The sequence below is a fragment of the Oncorhynchus masou genome, chromosome 32, assembly GCF_036934945.1.
Source record: "Oncorhynchus masou masou isolate Uvic2021 chromosome 32, UVic_Omas_1.1, whole genome shotgun sequence".
Classification (NCBI taxonomy): domain Eukaryota; kingdom Metazoa; phylum Chordata; class Actinopteri; order Salmoniformes; family Salmonidae; genus Oncorhynchus; species Oncorhynchus masou.
Window position 1 is genome coordinate 13,215,605 of NC_088243.1, and position 19,113 is coordinate 13,234,717.

The following is a 19,113-nucleotide window of genomic DNA, read 5'->3' on the forward strand; positions in this document are numbered from 1 at the left end:
ACTTGGGGTCGGACCATTTGAAAGTCCAGTACCCAGGGCACGGTGAGGCGTTCAGATCCAGAGCCCTGAGCTTAGGGATGAGCTTGGAGGGCCCTGAGTTTAGTGATGAGCTTGGAGGGCCCTGAGCTTAGTGATGAGCTTGGAGGGCCCTGAGCTTAGGGATGAGCTTGGAGGGCCCTGAGCTTAGGGATGAGCTTGGAGGGCCCTGAGTTTAGTGATGAGCTTGGAGGGCCCTGAGTTTAGTGATGAGCTTGGAGGGCCCTGAGCTTAGTGATGAGCTTGGAGGGCCCTGAGCTTAGTGATGAGCTTGGAGGGCCCTGAGCTTAGTGATGAACTTGGAGGGCCCTGAGCTTAGTGATGAACTTGGAGGGCCCTGAGCTTAGTGATGAACTTGGAGGGCCCTGAGCTTAGTGATGAACTTAGAGGGCCCTATGGTGCTAAAGGCTGAGCTACACATGGCTCTGATCTCTGATTGTTCCCAGATGCTGTCACAGCTTTCAAGATAAAGCAACGTTTCATGTTGAAGAATCCTCTTCAGTTCAAACCCCACTTCTCCTAACCCGTCTTTCCTCCCTTCTTCCTTGCATTCCTACCTCTTTCAATACACCCCTCCCTCCTCCCTCTCTTCTCCAAGGTTTTGGACCCCTTACATACAGTGTGTGAGCATAGAAATAGAATGTTCTATTCCTTCCATTTCTATGGAGGAGACATCTGAGCGTCATACTGTCCTTGTTTTGACTGTGAATATTGTCTGTCATCCTGAGCCAACTTTGTTCTAGTAGCCCAATGCAGCTCTGTCCAGCACTACCGATCAAGCTAGTCCAACACTTTCACTGTAGAGAGAAACAACAGAAGGGGGAGATAAAAAATGACAGAGTGAAAGGACAAACAAAAGAGCCGAACAAAGATTTAAGAGGAACACGTGCAGAATAACATGCTAAAATTGAATAAATAAATTCAAAGACATACTACCACACAGCCACACCAAGTTCCATCCAGACCAACATCCAACCCCCAGTTTGGATGTTCCACCATCTGACCAGTGACTCACGACACGGCCACATGACACAGTTTGATATGAGAAGCAGCAGATGTCTAACTTACTCAATGACTCTTACAATACAAAGAGTAAATCCAGTATTGTACATAGTATAACATTATTCTCGCTCAATCTGGAATAAAGCCATTTATTTTGGTCAGAAAAAAAAGACGAGAAAAGACAAATGAACATACAATTTGAAACAATGATGCACTCTTATGCTTAGGATATGTAAAGGCATGTAAGATTCCTAATACAATACTGCCCCGTAGTGGATCTTAGTAAAATAACAGCTACAGACATGGTGTAGGGTGAAGTTGCCCCAGGACGCTTATCCTGGGTCAGTTTAGCATTTCCCCCACTAATGGTTGGGGTGAAGATTGGCAGAGGGGAAGCTGATCCTAGATCTGCACCTAGAGAAAACTTTACCCTGGAGCCAGACACACACTGAATGAAACAGTGACTCTATGGACTTAGTCTAATAACCTGGACCCATAACATGTCAGCTTATAGATACCAGCACATTTTGTAAAGGACCAAAACACTAATTTCAGGAGTATTGTAACATTTTAATAAACACTGCTTTCCCCATTTTTTATTACAAAAACACACAGGTAGTAAAAATCTAATTTAACCAAATAAGTTACATTGTAGTAAAAAGCACTTGAGATTCCATTCCATTTTACCTCATTAGTGTGAAATGAACCCCCATAGGAAAATAGCATACAAAGTATGCATTCATAGAGTTTAATTCATAGATATTCTTAATGTAAATAAAATGTAAAGTGTTTTATTCCCTTAACTAATTGAATGAAAGTGAATAAGGCTTCCAGCTTCTTGGCATTCTTGGCATGCCCTCCCTCAACTTCCTCCTTCATTCTGTTTTACAGTATTAAAATAACATGTCAAAACAAACAATTCCCCATGACAATCTTGTGGGGAGAAAAATAATAATTAAAAAAAGGGTAAGGAGAGATACATTGAGGTTACAAAAGTGAACAGTCAGGATAAAACCTCTTCTCTCAACTGGCTAAATTATATTTCAGAGTGATATTTGACTAGAAAAAGAAAACTTGCAAGTGGCATTCCACACACTCACAAACACTCCAGAATGCATACACGTCACACACTCACAAACACTCCAGAATGCATACACATCACACACTCACAAACACTCCAGAATGCATACACATCACACACTCACAAACACTCCAGAATGCATACACATCACACACTCACAAACACTCCAGAATGCATACACATCACACACTCACAAACACTCCAGAATGCATACACATCACACACTCACAAACACTCCAGAATGCATACACATCACACACTCACAAACACTCCAGAATGCATACACATCACACACTCACAAACACTCCAGAATGCATACACATCACACACTCACAAACACTCCAGAATGCATACACATCACACACTCACAAACACTCCAGAATGCATACACATCACACACTCACAAACACTCCAGAATGCATACACATCACACACTCACAAACACTCCAGAATGCATACACACTCACAAACACTCACAAACACTCCAGAATGCACAAACACTCACAAACACTCCAGAATGCATACACATCACTCACTCACAAACACACACACCAGAAGAGGCTGGTGGGAGGAGCTATAGGAGGAGGGGCTGTTTGTAATGTCTGGGATGGAATCAGTGGAATGGAGTCAAACACGGTGTTTCTGGTGGTGGCAGGTCGTCTAGGAGATAAGAGCATTGGGCCGGTAACCAAAAGGTTGTTGGTTGGAATTCCTGAGCTGACGAGGCAAAAAATATGTCGACGTGTCCTTGAGCAAGGCACTTAACCCTAATAGCTTCTGTAAGTCGCTCTGGATAAAAGTGTCTGCTAAATGACTCAAATGTAAATGTTTGATACGGTTCCATGTATTCCATTACAATGAGCCCGTCCTCCTATAGCCTTCCCTGCCAGCTTCCTCTGACACACACAGTGCATAGTACCCAGGTAGGTTTAACTGGGTCCGGTAATTGGAGCTGTTCCTCTCTGCTCCCCACTGTGGCTGACTGCTTAAAGAGAAGAATCTTCAGCCTGCTCGTTTGTTGCCTTGGCGACAGATAGAGTCTGATCTGGCGCTTGGAGGAGGCAATAGAGATAGAGATATGGAGCTTGGCAGAACGAGATGTGTCGACAGTAAGATAGTCAGATAGATAGAGACATCCTTTTCTATAGAATAGACTATAGAAATAGAATGGACATACCCATTCAAGTCAACATCATTCAACAGTCAACATCATCATCATGTTTTCCTCACTCTTTCCTCCTGCCGTAATGATGTGGATAGTGCTATCCCAGAATCCTTGGGGAGTCCATACCCTAAACCCTAACCCTGACCGTAACCCCTACCCTTACCTTACCTAAACCCTTTTAAATTTGGGTGACATCTGGACACAAGGAATAAGAGGGGGTGTTGTCATCAGGGATCACGTGGTTCTTCTATCTACTGCACGTTTACAATTCTGTTTCACATCTCTTCTCTACTCAGACTGTCTTTACATGTAACTCTAAAACCTCACAGTTCAAAACAAACAACGAAAGCAATGTCTTAAATAACCCTACACTACAGTCAAATCAGAAAGAGATCTCCAAAGCAACCTGCCGCAAAAACAATCCAAAATCACAATAATACAAGAGACAACTGTGACATTATTAATAACAATATTATTAACAAAAAACAACATTAACTATTTGATATAATAAGCAAAAAAGCAACAGTAATTCGTTGGATATAAAAAGAACCTTTGTAAAATTGATTGTCGTTCATCCAAAGATAAAGTGTTAAAAACATCCAAGGCATCGACAGTGAGGAGAAACACCACATGATGACTATAAAACAAGTGATCAGGGTAGGGATCCAACTGAGAACAGCACTTGAAACTAAGATGAAACCAGTTCGGTGAACTGAGGACCGACGCATCTGTGCAAGCTTTTGACAGCCTTGAGTGAGTGAAAAAGTCCCAAACATGAAAAATGCAGAAACTCGCACAACAATGTGTGTTCTGTTCTCTAAACGGTTCCTTCCTTCACATATAGGTAAGCCTCCACACAGGCAGTGCTACGAGAGACGGAAGAAGTGAGACATCCCACTTTTTCTGGTTCATGTACAGTCAATGAACGAAGCGGATCAGACCCAGCTGCTAATGCATTGGTGCCTATGGGAAAGCCACCCCCTTAAGCAGACTGGAACTGACCATTTCTTTCAATGGTAAACTGCCTGAGTGGGACATCTTCATTTATCCACCATCTTTGGTGTTACCACCACATCAGTCTATCTGGGCTTTTCATGACCTGGAAGTCCTTTCAACTTCAATATTGCATGGTCCCAATCACTCATATGGTGTCCTTCTATTCATAATAACATATCAAACTGAGGATCAGAGAGTAGAGAAAACAGTGGCCAAGCCGGGTTGCATTGTGGTTCATGTAGTCTTGCATTGCCAGGCATCACAAATTATTCTAGTTTTTAAAGGCTGGGCTGAGGGCGTGGCTATATAGTTCCCACCTGATGAGTCTGTGTGCTGTGTTGTGATTGGCTGAAAGTGCTGACAGGAAGAGGAAGAAGCCAGGGGTGGATGGCAGAAAGGAGAAAGAAAAGTATTGGTGTTAGAGAGAGAGATGGCATGGCTTTCTTTCCTACCCTACTGTGTGCCTGAGAGAGAGTTAACCCCTGAACACTTCACAAGCAGGTTAAAGGGAAGAGGGAGAAAACACGTGAGAGAACTTGTCCCTGAAGGTGTCAAGATAGGAGATCCTGTTCCATGAAACAATAAAAAAAGTTTATAAAGACAGTTTTTTCCCAGAGAAAAACGCTGCTAAAGCAGGCTTAACAAGAGGGCGTAACAAGAGGGCGTAACAAGAGGGCGTAACAAGAGGGCGTAACAAGAGGGCGTAAAATGTCCCTTGAGTGTTAGGAGCCGTAGCTGAACACTCGAGGGCGCTAGGGTTCTGAGGCCTCAGAGTTCTGCTCTGTTCTGTTTGTTACCGCTCACCCTGACCGTGGAGAGGGCTGTCTGTCTGTCTAAGCCAGATAGATTGAGCGTACACTTGCCATAATGGCAAAGACAGGTGGGGTGGGCTCGTTTTCTATCTCTATGGTCTTAGTGCCAGTCCTCATCTTCCTCTTCATCATCATCTTCCTCAGACGAGTCATCGTTTGTGCTGTCTCCTCCGGCTGTGTTCCCCTCCCGTTCCCCGTCCTGCCGGGCGGCCAGTAACGCTGCAGCCTCTGCTGCCGCCTGGGCCGCTGCCCTCTCCTCAGCCTCCTTCTGCCTCAGCGCTGCGGCCTTCTTCTCCTGCTCCGCGTGACTCTTCATGTGGGCACTGCGGCTCTTCACCTTGTAGAAGATCCTAAGGGGAGGAGGAGGGGGAGGAGGAGGAGAGGCACAGAAGTTAGAGAGAAGACTGGGTTGGCTTCATTGTAAGCTTTCGTATCTGTGGACAAGCACTGTATGGTGTTGGTTTATTGTTCGGTGTAGAAAAATAGGGTCCGTACTTCAATTCGAGGAGTGTAGACATTGTCTTTACATAATCACTGTACTGTGTGTGAACCTTGAATCCGAAGGAAGGAGAACTGATGAAGTCCAGATGCGAGAAACATTTGTCCACGTGTAAATGAAATATCAGTTTTCCTCACTTCATAATCTAGGTTCACAAACCATACAGTGCTTGTGCAGAAGAGAAGGTCTGCTCTCATGGTCTTTCTACGGTGAATCTAGAATTGTATGAATTGCAACACCATGATAAGGCAGAATACTGCAGAGTAGTCTACAGTATATGGGCCAATGAGGACCCGGATAATGGGCGTGTTGATAATTAATACACAGTTAGTCGCTGGGCAGAGCTGCATAGACTGGGGGCATGGCATGCCATATCACTGCTGTGTTTCAGTTGCTAGGAGACAGTTGATAATTACAGGACTGCGGTTGCTAAGGGTGAGCTCTTCTATCAAAATTGTCCAACTTTGCTTTATTCCTTCCTGCTCAAACAACCACCGAGGAGCACTTCTCACTATGTTATACACGCGCATGCACACACACAAAGGCACTCACCCACGTACACAAAGTGCTCGGGGGGCTTCTCAAATCAGTGTTTTTGCAACCAACAACATCTCCAAGATTTCAACATATCCCAACCAACCAGTAGAAGGCAGTTATCCTGCAGATGTTGTCGATATCTCAGTACCCTTTGATCAAGGTTTCTTCTCCAATTTACAATACACATCACTACTACTAGTCCATATGATTCAGAGTAAACAACTTCTACTTGCAAAACAGCAGGTTGGTATTTATTGTCATGAATCTTGCCCTGGAGGCAGCTCTGCAGAGTGGTCACTAGCTGGCACAGACACAATGTCATAAAATCTGATTTTAAACCTTTACCCTAAACTTAACCACACTGCTAACCCTAATGCCTAACCCTAACCTTAAATTTAGACCAAAAAGCTATTTTTGTCATGATTTTATTTTTTATATATATATTCAATTTGGACTTCGCAGCTGGCCCATCAAGCAGAAATCGCTCAGTTCTGCCTCAAGGGCAAAATTCATGGTAATAAACGTCAACCTGCTGCAAAATATTGACAGATGTTTTACACTTTGCAATCAATCAACTGGAATAGCTTTGATCTCAAGACTATGTTTCTTTTATATGCAAATACCTTTAACCAGAAACCAACTGAGCTTCCATGTACCTTTAACCAGAAACCAACTGAGCTTCCATGTACCTTTAACCAGAAACCAACTGAGTTTCCATGTACCTTTAACCAGAAACCAACTGAGCTTCCATGTACCTTTAACCAGAAACCAACTGAGCTTCCATGTACCTTTAACCAGAAACCAACTGAGCTTCCAGGTACCTTTAACCAGAAACCAACTGAGCTTCCATGTACCTTTAACCAGAAACCAACTGAGCTTCCAAATACAGTACCTTTAACCAGAAACCAACTGAGCTTCCAAATACCTTTAACCAGAAACCAACAGAGCTTTCATGTACCTTTAACCAGAAACCAATAGAGCTTCCATGTACCTTTAACCAGAAACCAACTGAGCTTCCAAATACCTTTAACAAGAAACCAACTGAGCTTCCATGTACCTTTAACCAGAAACCAACTGAGCCTCCAAATACCTTTAACCAGAAACCAACTGAGCTTCCAAGTACCTTTAACCAGAAACCAACTGAGCTTCCAAGTACCTTTAACCAGAAACCAACTGAGCTTCCATGGACCTTTAACCAGAAACCAACTGAGCTTCCAAGTACCTTTAACCAGAAACCAACTGAGCTTCCAAGTACCTTTAACCAGAAACCAACAGAGCTTCCATGTACCTTTAACCAGAAACCAACTGAGCTTCCAAATACCTTTAACAAGAAACCAACTGAGCTTCCATGTACCTTTAACCAGAAACCAACTGAGCCTCCAAATACCTTTAACCAAAAACCAACTGAGCTTCCATGGACCTTTAACCAGAAACCAACTGAGCTTCCAAATACCTTTAACAAGAAACCAACTGAGCTTCCATGTACCTTTAACCAGAAACCAACTGAGCTTCCATGTACCTTTAACCAGAAACCAACTGAGCTTCCAAATACCTTTAACCAGAAACCAACTGAGCTTCCATGTACCTTTAACCAGAAACCAACTGAGCTTCCAAATACCTTTAACCAGAAACCAACTGAGCTTCCAAGTACCTTTAACCAGAAACCAACTGAGCTTCCATGTACCTTCAACCAGAAACCAACTGACCTTCCATGTACCTTTAACCAGAAACCAACTGAGCTTCCATGTACCTTCAACCAGAAACCAACTGAGCTTCCAAATACAGTACCTTTAACCATAGAACCACATAGAGAGTTGGGCCATCTTTGACAGTTGACACTACCATGTTGCTCTGCCTATAGCCATCTAAGACCTTCTATTCTAAGACATGTCTCAGACACTTACCTGCCACACTTCTTGCAAGGGAACTCTCCGTCTGGTCCGGCGGGGCCCTTGGTCCCGGATATGGTCCCAGTCTTGGGAGGCGGCCGTGGTTTTGAGGGGGCGCTGGGAGAGGGCTGAGGGGGGTGACTGACCCGGGAAGACATCTGGTCTCTCCTCACATCCTCCTGTGTCTTCAGCACCAGGACCGCTCCAGCCTGCACAAACATTTACATACTTAATTTGCAACATTATTTAAGCATTCAAAAGATCATAGATGCAAGGTCACAGGCATGCATACAAAAAACACCTTCTCCTCCACATTGCCAAGCTGCGCATGACAGCTGATCACTGTCAGAGTAGTATCTTGTCAACTGCTTTGCACACACACACACCTCTGGTCAGCACACGCACTCACACACCTCCCAGCTAGAGCCAAACTAACCTGAACATTGCGTACCTGGTTAGTACAAAATACACTCATTATAATCAATATAAGGCTTGTTTTTGACACATTTTTACATCAGACCATACAAAACATAACAAAGCTCAATGTTCCACCAAAGCTCAAGAGGCCACCTTTTAAAACCATAGCTTTCTACCAGGTCACCCAACTAACTGCAGAAAATGGGGAATGGGGTCAGTTTTATGAGTCATCGTTTGCTGACAGAGTGAAATGACGCAACATGGGGAGAGAGGAAGCCAGCCAAGTCAGCTGTTCAGTGTTTAGCCACTAGAGAGCAACACACTTAACAACGCTGCAGCTTGGTTTCCCTATCCACTATCCTACTGTGAACTCAGTTAAGGCAAGTTCAAAAGTGCAAATGTTGTTTATTGCATGTGGGCATCAGTGTTGATTACACAAGAATAAACATAACACATACAGCCACGAAAATGATCATTCATCTTCTAGTCAGCGTCTCCTCCGTTCCAACACACAGTCCCCCTGAGTCTCCCACTCACGTTCTCTGTGGCCTGTAACGTCTGTGTCACCCTGCTTGGACTGGAGCCCTGGTGCTTTCTGTCAACTGACCCCTCCCAATTCCTGTTGTCTTCCTCTTCCTTCCGAGATTCTAATCTCTGACAGCTCTGAGAGAGCGAGAGAGAGAGAGAGAGAGAGAAGGAGAAAGATAAGAAATGTTCCCTCGGGCCTGCCGTGCAGAAGAAATATCAGACCGCGCAGAGAAGCATGATATTGAACTTTACTGAACTTTCTAGAGTTTTCCCCGTCAGTTAACACTATAAATGTTTCCCTTTACTGTTGGAATTGTGATAGAATCAACACAATGTTAGCCACTTTCAATGGAACATACCGAAACAAAACAAACTATAAAATACTATAGAATGCAAAACTAACTATGCAAAAGATTTTGTTGTAGGCAGAACACATCGGAGTCGGATTCTATTGACAGGCACAAGTCAAGCCCGTACTCTACACAGACCGGTGTGCCATAACCAATCAGAGCTGCAGTAGGCCTATATGCAAATAGACCATTGCCATATATGGATCTGTGCCATTCACTTTGATCTGGACTGTGTTTACAGCATGAGCGGTCATCAGTAGATGTGCTTGTTTTGAGATCAAAGAGAGAGCAACATGTAGCAACATGTGCACATTTGTTCATCTGTTCATATCCTTTGCTAGTTAGTGAATTATTAGCTCGGTTATAGATCATTTGTAGTCAGCAATGGGGGAGTGATTGCTTCCTGCAAGAGCACAAAATGTGTACATTTCTACCCATCTTAGAAAAGTGAGCCAGTTATAGTTTTTTGTGTGTCTTAAAGGGCCAGTGTTGCATTTTTGAGACAGGCTTGAATAAGCTAAGTAGCCAATAGGCAGAGGGTAGTATAATTAGTCTGATTCTCTGTAATAGTGGTATGGGAATAATAATTGATTTTATTTTGTAAAGTGGTTTCTGGTATCAAACAACGCAACAACATTTTCAGTCACCTCCTTACCTGAAGGTCAAGTGGATAAACAGGTTCATGTCAAGCCCTGCATGTTTCTTTCAAAAGTCATATGGAATGTAGGCCTACATTGACACCACACATTGGCTGCTAATGTAGGCTAAATGATAGAACAGCTATTTCCATGTTAAAATGTTATGGAATGCATTTTCTCCATTGCTTTTGATGGTAGGCCACATTGGTAGGCCAACATTATGATAAAATAGCCACAGTAGCCCACATGGCCACGTTTAAAACTGTAACTTAAAGCGGGTACTGCCTCAGTGTTCACATTCAACACGCGCCGGAAGTTGTACAGAATTTTCAAGTTTGCACTCAGTAGACCTACAGTTTTTTGGAGGGAACATTGAAGACAACAATTATTGTACAAATATTGCTTATGTAGTGTTGTATCTGTTGGTAAAGGGATGGATTGTTTATAGAATCTGTAAATGCTTATGTACTGCTTGTGAATGTGTTATAACATCCTTTTGTAGGTAGTCAATCAACTCACCTTGTGGTCCAGCTCCTCCTCAGTGTTCCTGCTCTCAGGTGGGTCCATGTCTCCGTAGATCAGAGCTCCGTTCCGACCCGTCTTCACCTGCCTCTTATAGCTGTAGTAGAACTCCACACACTGAGCCACCGTCTTAGTGCTTACCTGAACCACCAGACACATACACATCAACAGACACTTCATATCTACGCCTAGTACATGTTTTAACATATTGTACTGTGTTTTCCTGCTTATAGAGTCTCAAAACTCTATTTGAGTGGTCCACCATGTGGCTTTTAAATCTCTATTTTGTATTGTCAACTAATGTATCTGTAACGTCTGCTTCCAACTCACACTCTCAAACACATAGATCCCCTGAATGCAGCTCACTCTCCAGATCCCAATCACCTGAATTCTGATCACCTGTTCACACACCTGTATGTCATTATCACACACTATTCAGTTCAGTTCTTTGCTCTCCATCACTGTGAGGTATTGTTTGTTTTGTGACACGTCTTTCGGAGCTCTGTTTTTCCAGTGATTTACTCCTCCTGTGTATGATAGTTTTGCCTGTCTTACTAGCGAAGCCTTTTGCCTATTCCCTGCCTGTACTTCAGCCTATCGGGTTTCCTGTTATCAACCTATTTCCTGATCTCCCGGACGGCGATACTAGCCTTTTCCCTGCCCTTCCCTGCCTTCTACTCAGGCCCAGAAGATAGGATATGCATATAATTGGTAGATTTAGATAGAAAACACTCAAAACTGCTAAAATAGTCTCTGTGAGTATAACAGAACTGATTTGGCAGGTGAACACCTGAGAAAAATCCATTCAGGAAGTAGTAGTTTATTGTAGTTTTCTATTCAATGTCATTACAGTATCCATTGACTTAGGACTCAAATGTCAACAGTCTTTAAAAATTGTTTCAGGCTTGTATTCTGAAAAACGAGTGTGCAAGGGCAGTATGAATGAGTGGACCCTGCCGTGTCACAGAGCTTTTTCATGTGCGCGACCGAGAGAGTGCCTTTCTTGTTTACCTTTTATATTGACAACGTTATTGTCCGGTTGAAATATTATCGATTATTTAGGCTAAAAACAACCTGAGGATTGAATATAAACATCGTTTGACATGTTTCTATGAACTTTACGGATACAATTAGGATTGTTTTTGTCTGACTGTTGTGACTGCATTTGAGCCTGTGGATTACTGAAGAAAACGCGCAAACAAAACAGAGGTTTTTGGATATAAAGAGAGACTTTATCGAACAAAAGGAACATTTATTAAATAATTGAATGCCTTCTAAGTGCAACCATATGAAGATCATCAAAGGTAAGTGATTAATTTTATCTCTATTTCTGACTTGTGTAACTCTTCTACTTGGCTGGTTACTGTTTGTAATGATTTGTCTGCTGGGCGATGTTCTCAAATAATCGTAAGGTATGCTTTTGCCGTAAAGCATGTTTTAAATCTGACACCGTGGTTGGATTCACAAGAAGTTAATCTTTAAACCTATGTAAAATAGTTGTATATTTTCTGAATTTTTACAATGAATATTTCTGTATTTGAATTTGGCGCTCTGCAATCTCACTGGATGTTGGCCAGGTGGGATGCTAGCGTCCCACATACCCTAGAGAGGATTTATTAAGTAACCTTTCATCGTATTACAGTAATCACGTAGGAATTCTGAATGGGAACAGATTTATCAAAACCCTCAGTTGACTTGTGTATTCTCATTGTCACTCTTGCAGCCCATACCATCACACCTCCTCCTCCATGCTTCACGGTGGGAACCACACATGGGGAGATCATCCGTTCACATACTCTGCGTCTCACAAAGACACGATGGTTGGAACCAAAAAGGACAGATTTCCACTGGTTTAATGTCAATTTCTTGTGTTTCTTGGTCCAAGCAAGTCTCTTCTTCTTATTGGTGTCCTTTAGTAGTGGTTTCTTTGCAGCAATTTGATCATGAAGGCCTGATTCATGCAGTCTCCTCTGAACAGTTGATGTTGAGATGTGTCTATTACTTGAACTCTGTGAAGCATTTATTTGGGCTGCAATTTCTGAGGCTGGTAACTCTAACGAACGTATCCTCTGCAGCAGAGGTAACTCTGGATCTTGCCATAATATGGACTTGGTCTTTTACCAAATAGGGCTGTCTTCTGTATACCAACACTACCTTGTCACAACACAACCGATTGGCTCAAACAAATTCAATTAACTTTCAACAGGGCACACCTGTTAATTGAAATGCATTCCAGGGGACTACCTCATGAAGATGGTTGAGAGAATGCCAAAAGTGTGCAAAGCTGTCCTCAAGGCAAACGGTAGCAACTTTGAAGAATCTCAAGTATAAAATATTGTAATGAAACAGCAGGGAGCAGGTCTCGAACCCTCGACCTTCGAGCCCGAGGTCCGGAGCGCTATCGACTGTGCCGTAAAAGCATGCGCGTGTGGCAGAGTCGATTTCCGCGCTTATAAACCCTGGGTCGTTAGAGTATATTTTGATTTTTTTAACACTTTTTGGTTACTACATGATTCTATATCTGATATTTCATCGTTGTAAATGTCTTCACTATTATTCTACAATGTAGAAAATATAAAAACTAAAAACACTAGAATGAGTAGGTGTGTACAAACGTTTGACTGGTACTGTACATGGACTGGTACATACCAGTTTCTGGACCATGAAGAAGTCTTTCTTATAGGCAGCGATCCCTTTGTTAAAGCAACTTCTCTCTACTGGGGTCCAGCTGTCTGACCCTGAGAGAGAGCGAGAATGAGAGAAAACGAGAGAGAAAGAAAGAGAGAGAGAAAGAAAGAGAAAAAACAGACAAAAGAGTGGCGGGGAATTAGATGGACAGACATTGACTGGTGACTGTCTGCTTCTGTATGCACAGGGTGGACACACACACACGCACGCACGCACGCACACACACACACACACACACACACACACACACACACACACACACACACACACACACACACACACACACACACACACACACACACACACACACACACACACACACACACACACACACACACACACACACACACACACACACACACACACGACTGGATGGACAAACAATGGTTCTCTGTCCTCTGCTTGGGTTTAACCAAACGCCACAAACCCAATACCCCCTCCACCCCCCCCTCTCCCACTCTACCTCTCACTCCGCTCCCATCACCCCCAGCGACACTCTCAATCCTCCACAGTTTCCCTTCCACAGCCAATCCCCCCCTCTCTCCACGGACCCACACCCCTCCACCCACTCCATCCCCCACCAGCTAGCACCTCCCCTCCCTTCAGCTGCCATTGTTTAAGGCTGAGGGGGGGGGGGCTCTGGAGCCCATCCCTGTTACTAGAGGGGAGGAGAAAAGGACTCATACAAGTATTCAGACAGCACAGGCATGCCTGCAGGAATGCACTTTGACATAACCCAGTGAAGTTTGATTATTCTAATTTCGTAAAAGTACCCACAGAGATTTCTGCACCGAGGCTTGTCTGCAGGAAGAGTAGACAACCCACAGAGAGTTCTGCACCGAGGCTTGTCTGCAGGAAGAGTAGACTACCCAGAGAGTGACTTAGAAACAAAGTAAGAGAGTGCCAGAGGAGAGAGCGGCGCAGTAACACACATAATACTGTACAGATATAAAGTCTTATATGTAGGGTTGTAGAATTTCTGTAACTTTTCAAAAAAGTCCCAGGTTTTCCAGAATTTCTAGTTAGAGGTTTAGGGATTTTCTGCTTTTTCCCTCCTGATTCCTAGAATTTAGAACCAGGATTTCTGGAAAACCTGGGACTTTCAGAAAAGAGATCAGTATTTTGCAACCCTAGTTCTCTGTCTTGACCAACCGGAGTAGTGGTAGTATCCTAGACGGTGGTTCTTTGGGAAGATGGGGGTTTTCAATAGCAGGAGGGCCAACGCTTCCTGTAAACCAAAAACAACAAATCAAAATAACTCTGAAGAGTAATACATGAAAAATGTCCTGTTTGTTTATTTTTTACAACAGCTTATGAGCCTCCGAGCAATACTTCAAATCCAGGTTTACTTGGCTGGAGCACACACAGGACACTGATTAGAGTTCTATTGGATATTGAGAGGCTGATCTGTCCCTAATAATGAGGGGATGAACTGGGAGATATACTGTAAAAGAGCAACATGCCTCCTGCTGCTGAGACAGAGGGGGAGAGAGCACTTCACACACTGACAGCCACTCGCTGTCTCCTTGACAACAACATGGCCAAATGCTGCAAGCTGAAGCCACTAGTATAGGCCATCTTCCTCTATCTTTCTCTTTATCTCACCCCCTCTATCTCACTGTCTCTCTCTCATTGAACACATTGCTGTGTTTCTGCTCAAGGCCCCATACATGACCTTTACTCCAGTGTGTCAGCATGTGTGTGTCTACTGTATCAGTGTATGTGTAAGTGTTTTCTACATTGGGAAGATGGAGCACTGAGCATATCTGATAACAAAACAACACATAGATTCAAGGAGAAGATGGCTGCTAGCAGGAATAGTGAACTCGCTTGCCACTGTGCTGCACCACATCTGTTACATGTTATATACACAGTAGTTAACTTTGCTGAGTGACAAAACTAACAATTCCTCCACCCCTAATACATTTACCATACCATACACCCTAATACATTTACCATACCATACACCCTAATACCCTTTACCATACCATACACCCTAATACCTTTACCATATTGTCATGACGTTGCCCTCTTTGGGTACAGCAAGCCCCATCCCCCTCTCCCTGCCTCCTACACACAGGCTGCTGTGGTCAGAGAGAGGTCGTAAATTCCTGGAGGAGATGATCTCCTCAAGGCCACAGTATAGAGACAGAGTGAATTTTCATAGAGAACAAAGGAATTTCTTCCACGTCAAAGAACTTGAGGTCCGAACAACGTTTACGTTCCGGAGAAGGTATAAAAGATCGGTTAAGAATCCAGCTACGAACTGGTCTGTTTGTTACAACTTGGTGAGGCTCATGGGAGACGGTGCAGCCACATTACCATAATTCTGTTTATATAATAGCCTCAGATATGAGGTTTACATCTAATTGTTGTATAAGATGAATGAGTGAGGATGATACTGTTTGTAAAATTGTGTAATGTGATTTTGGACTGTTTAATGAAGGAAACGCCAACTCCCTTTTAAGTTGAACTAAATCAGAGGACCAACCATGAGCCCAGTTAGGGTCGGGCATCCTGGCACAGGCCCTTTTCTGCAGCTCCCGAATAAAACCCCAACTTTGAGAAGTTCTCAACAGACCATGTTTTCTCTCAATCACGAGAGGACAAAGGTTGCAGCCCAGTTTACCTCGATAACAAGAGGGCCAAGGTTTGAGACCAAATGGCTGAATCTTTTAACCATCCCACGTGGTTAAACTATTAGACTATTGATTAGACTATCGATACCGACAGAATAAGAACAAGTCTTTGATATTAATTACTAGTCTGCAGCTAGGAATTCGATATCATTGAACGCGAAGAACGACAACCGCCGACATATCTATCCATAACGACATGAATGAATGTCACTCTGAACTATCCCATCTAACCATGCCAGAGAGAGACGACGGGAACTCTCCAACAGAAACTAACTTTTCAGCAGAGACCCCGACGACACACTGAGCGTAAATATAAATATTGATTGCAATTGTTCCCGAATGAGTGAGCATTCATGTGCAAAGGATTAGCATTTCAATAGTTATAATTATCAACTGTGTGTTGTCTTATCTCAGTTGATCCCCACTTCCCTTTTGTACACCAAGCCAACATGCCGGTTTATCCCACTAGGGAAACTCCGTTATCATTTCCTTGTAACTATCAACTGTTTGTTTATGTATTTCTGGGAATTACTTAGTTAGTAAATAAATGATTTAAGACAATTGATGTATGGATGACTCATAGTGAAGACTGGGTTCGTGCAGATAACCAACCATTTTTGACGTTTGGAATGAGAATAACGTGAGGTAAAGTAAATAATTAATTAATTCGAAGACAAATTGATCAGATATAAAATATCTGAAAAGTTATATTACTTTGTAATCTGAATATTTTCCTTGGTGCCCCGACTTCCTAGTTAATTACAGTTACATGATTAATCAGTTTAATCGCGTAATACTAATTACGGAGAATCTTTGATAAAAACTAAAAGTCTTAATTTAATGATAAAGACACGACAATACCACACACCCTAATACCCTTACCATACCATACCATACACCATAATACCTTTACCATACACCCTAATACCTTTGCCATACACCGTAAAACCCTTGCCATACCATACACCCTAATACCTTACCATACCATACACCCTAATACCTTTACCATATCATACACCCTAATACCTTAACCATACCATACACCCTAATACATTTACCATACCATACACCCTAATACCTTTACCATACCATACACCCTAATACCTTTACCATAACATACACCCTAATACCCTTTACCATATCATACACCCTAATACCATATCATACACCCTAATACCCTTTACCATATCATACACCCTAATACCATATCATACACTCTAATACCATATCATACACCCTAATACACTTTACCATATCATACACCCTAATACACTTTACCATATCATACACTAATACCTTTACCATATCATACACCCTTACCAAACCATACACCCTAATACCCTTACCAAACCATACACCCTAACACCCTTACCAAACCATACACCCTAATACCCTTACCAAACCATACACCCTAATACCCTTATGATACCATGCACCCCAATACCCTTACGATACCATGCACCCTAATACCATATCATACACCCTAATACCTTTACCATACCATACACCCTTACCAAACCATACACCTTAATACCCCTACCAAACCATACACCCTAATACCCTTACCAAACCATACACCCTAATACCCTTACCATACCACACACCCTAATACCCTTACAATAACATGCACCCTAATACCTTATAATACACCCTAATACCCTTACCAAACCATACACCCTAATACCCTTACCAAACCATACACCCTAATACCTCACCATACTATTTTATTTATTTTTATTTCACCTTTATTTAACCAGGTAGGTTTATTTGTAGGTGTATTTGAACAGTGAGAGACAGAATAACAACAACAAAATCCAGAAAAACGCATGTCAAAAATGTTATACATTGATTTGCATTTTAATTATTGAAATAAGGATTTGACCCCTCTGCACTTAGTACTTGGTGGCAAAACCCTTGTTGGCAATCACAGAGGTCAGATGTTTCTTGTAGTTGGCCACCAGGTTTGCACACATCTCAGGAGGGATTTTGTCCCACTCCTCTTTGCAGATCTTCTCCAAGTCATTAAAGTTTCGAGGCTGACGTTTGGCAACTCGAACCTTCAGCTCCCTCCACAGATTTTCTATGGGATTTGAGTTGATGCCAAAGAGCTCAATTTTGGTCTCATCTGACCACAACACTTTCACCCAGTTGTCCTCTGATTCATTCAGATGTTCATTGGCAAACTTCAGACGGGCATGTATATGTGCTTCTTGAGCAGGGGGACCTTGCAGGCGCTGCAGGATTTCAGTCCTTCACGGCCTTGTGTGTTACCAATTGTTTTCTTGGTGACTATGGTCCCAGCTGCCTTGAGATCATTGACAAGATTCTCCCGTGTAGTTCTGGGCTGATTCCTCACCGTTCTCATGATCATTGCAACTCCACGAGGTGAGATAGCCTTACCATACCATACCATACACCCTAATAGTCTTACCATACCATACCATACACCCTAATACCCTTATCATACCATACACCCTAATAGCCTTATCATACCATACACCCTTATAGCCTTACCATACCATACCATACCATACACCCTAATAGCCTTATCATACCATACACCCTAATAGCCTTATCATACCATACACCCTAACCATACCATACACCCTAATAGCCTTACCATACCATACCATACACCCTAATACCCTTACCATACCATACACCCTAATAGCCTTACCATACCATACCATACCATACACCCTAATAGCCTTATCATACCATACACCCTAATAGACTTACCATACCATACACCCTAATAACCTTATCATACCATACACCCTAATAGCCTTACCATACCATACACCCTAATAGCCTTAACATACCATACCATACACCCTAATAGCCTTATCATACCATACACCCTAACCATACCATACACCCTAATAGCCTTACCATACCATACACCCTAATAGCCTTACCATACCATACACCCTAATAGCCTTACCATATCGTACACCCTAATAGCCTTACCATACCATACACCCTAATAGCCTTACCATACCATACACCCTAATAGCCTTACCATACCATACACCCTAATAGCCTTACCATATCGTACACCCTAATAGCCTTACCATACCATACACCCTAATAACCTTACCATACCATACACCCTAATAGCCTTACCATACCATACACCCTAATAGCCTTACCATACACCCTAATACCCTTATCATACCATACACCCTAATAGCCTTAACATACCATACCATCACCCTAATAGCCTTATCATACCATACACCCTAACCATACCATACACCCTAATAGCCTTACCATACCATACACCCTAATAGCCTTACCATACCATACACCCT

At 42.7% G+C, this 19,113-nt stretch overlaps 1 protein-coding gene across 4 annotated transcripts in view; it reads right to left on the reverse strand.

The window, feature by feature from the left end:
- Positions 1–1,173: 1,173 nt before the first annotated feature.
- Positions 1,174–19,113, reverse strand: part of LOC135525606 (mitotic deacetylase-associated SANT domain protein-like) — a 45,408-nt gene continuing 27,468 nt past the window's right edge. For 2 of the 4 annotated variants that reach the window (XM_064953325.1, XM_064953326.1), the window contains exons 8-13: positions 14,313–14,388; positions 13,122–13,210; positions 10,470–10,613; positions 8,972–9,097; positions 8,033–8,226; positions 1,174–5,442 (exon numbers count right to left, since the gene is read on the reverse strand). In XM_064953325.1, the coding sequence (XP_064809397.1) occupies positions 5,193–5,442; positions 8,033–8,226; positions 8,972–9,097; positions 10,470–10,613; positions 13,122–13,210; positions 14,313–14,388 (879 nt within the window). In that variant the 3' untranslated portion in view covers positions 1,174–5,192. Of the gene's footprint in view, positions 5,443–8,032; positions 8,227–8,971; positions 9,098–10,469; positions 10,614–13,121; positions 13,211–13,937; positions 14,026–14,312; positions 14,389–19,113 lie in introns of those variants that run through there. The other 2 variants (XM_064953327.1, XM_064953328.1) reach the window with 2 other exon arrangements.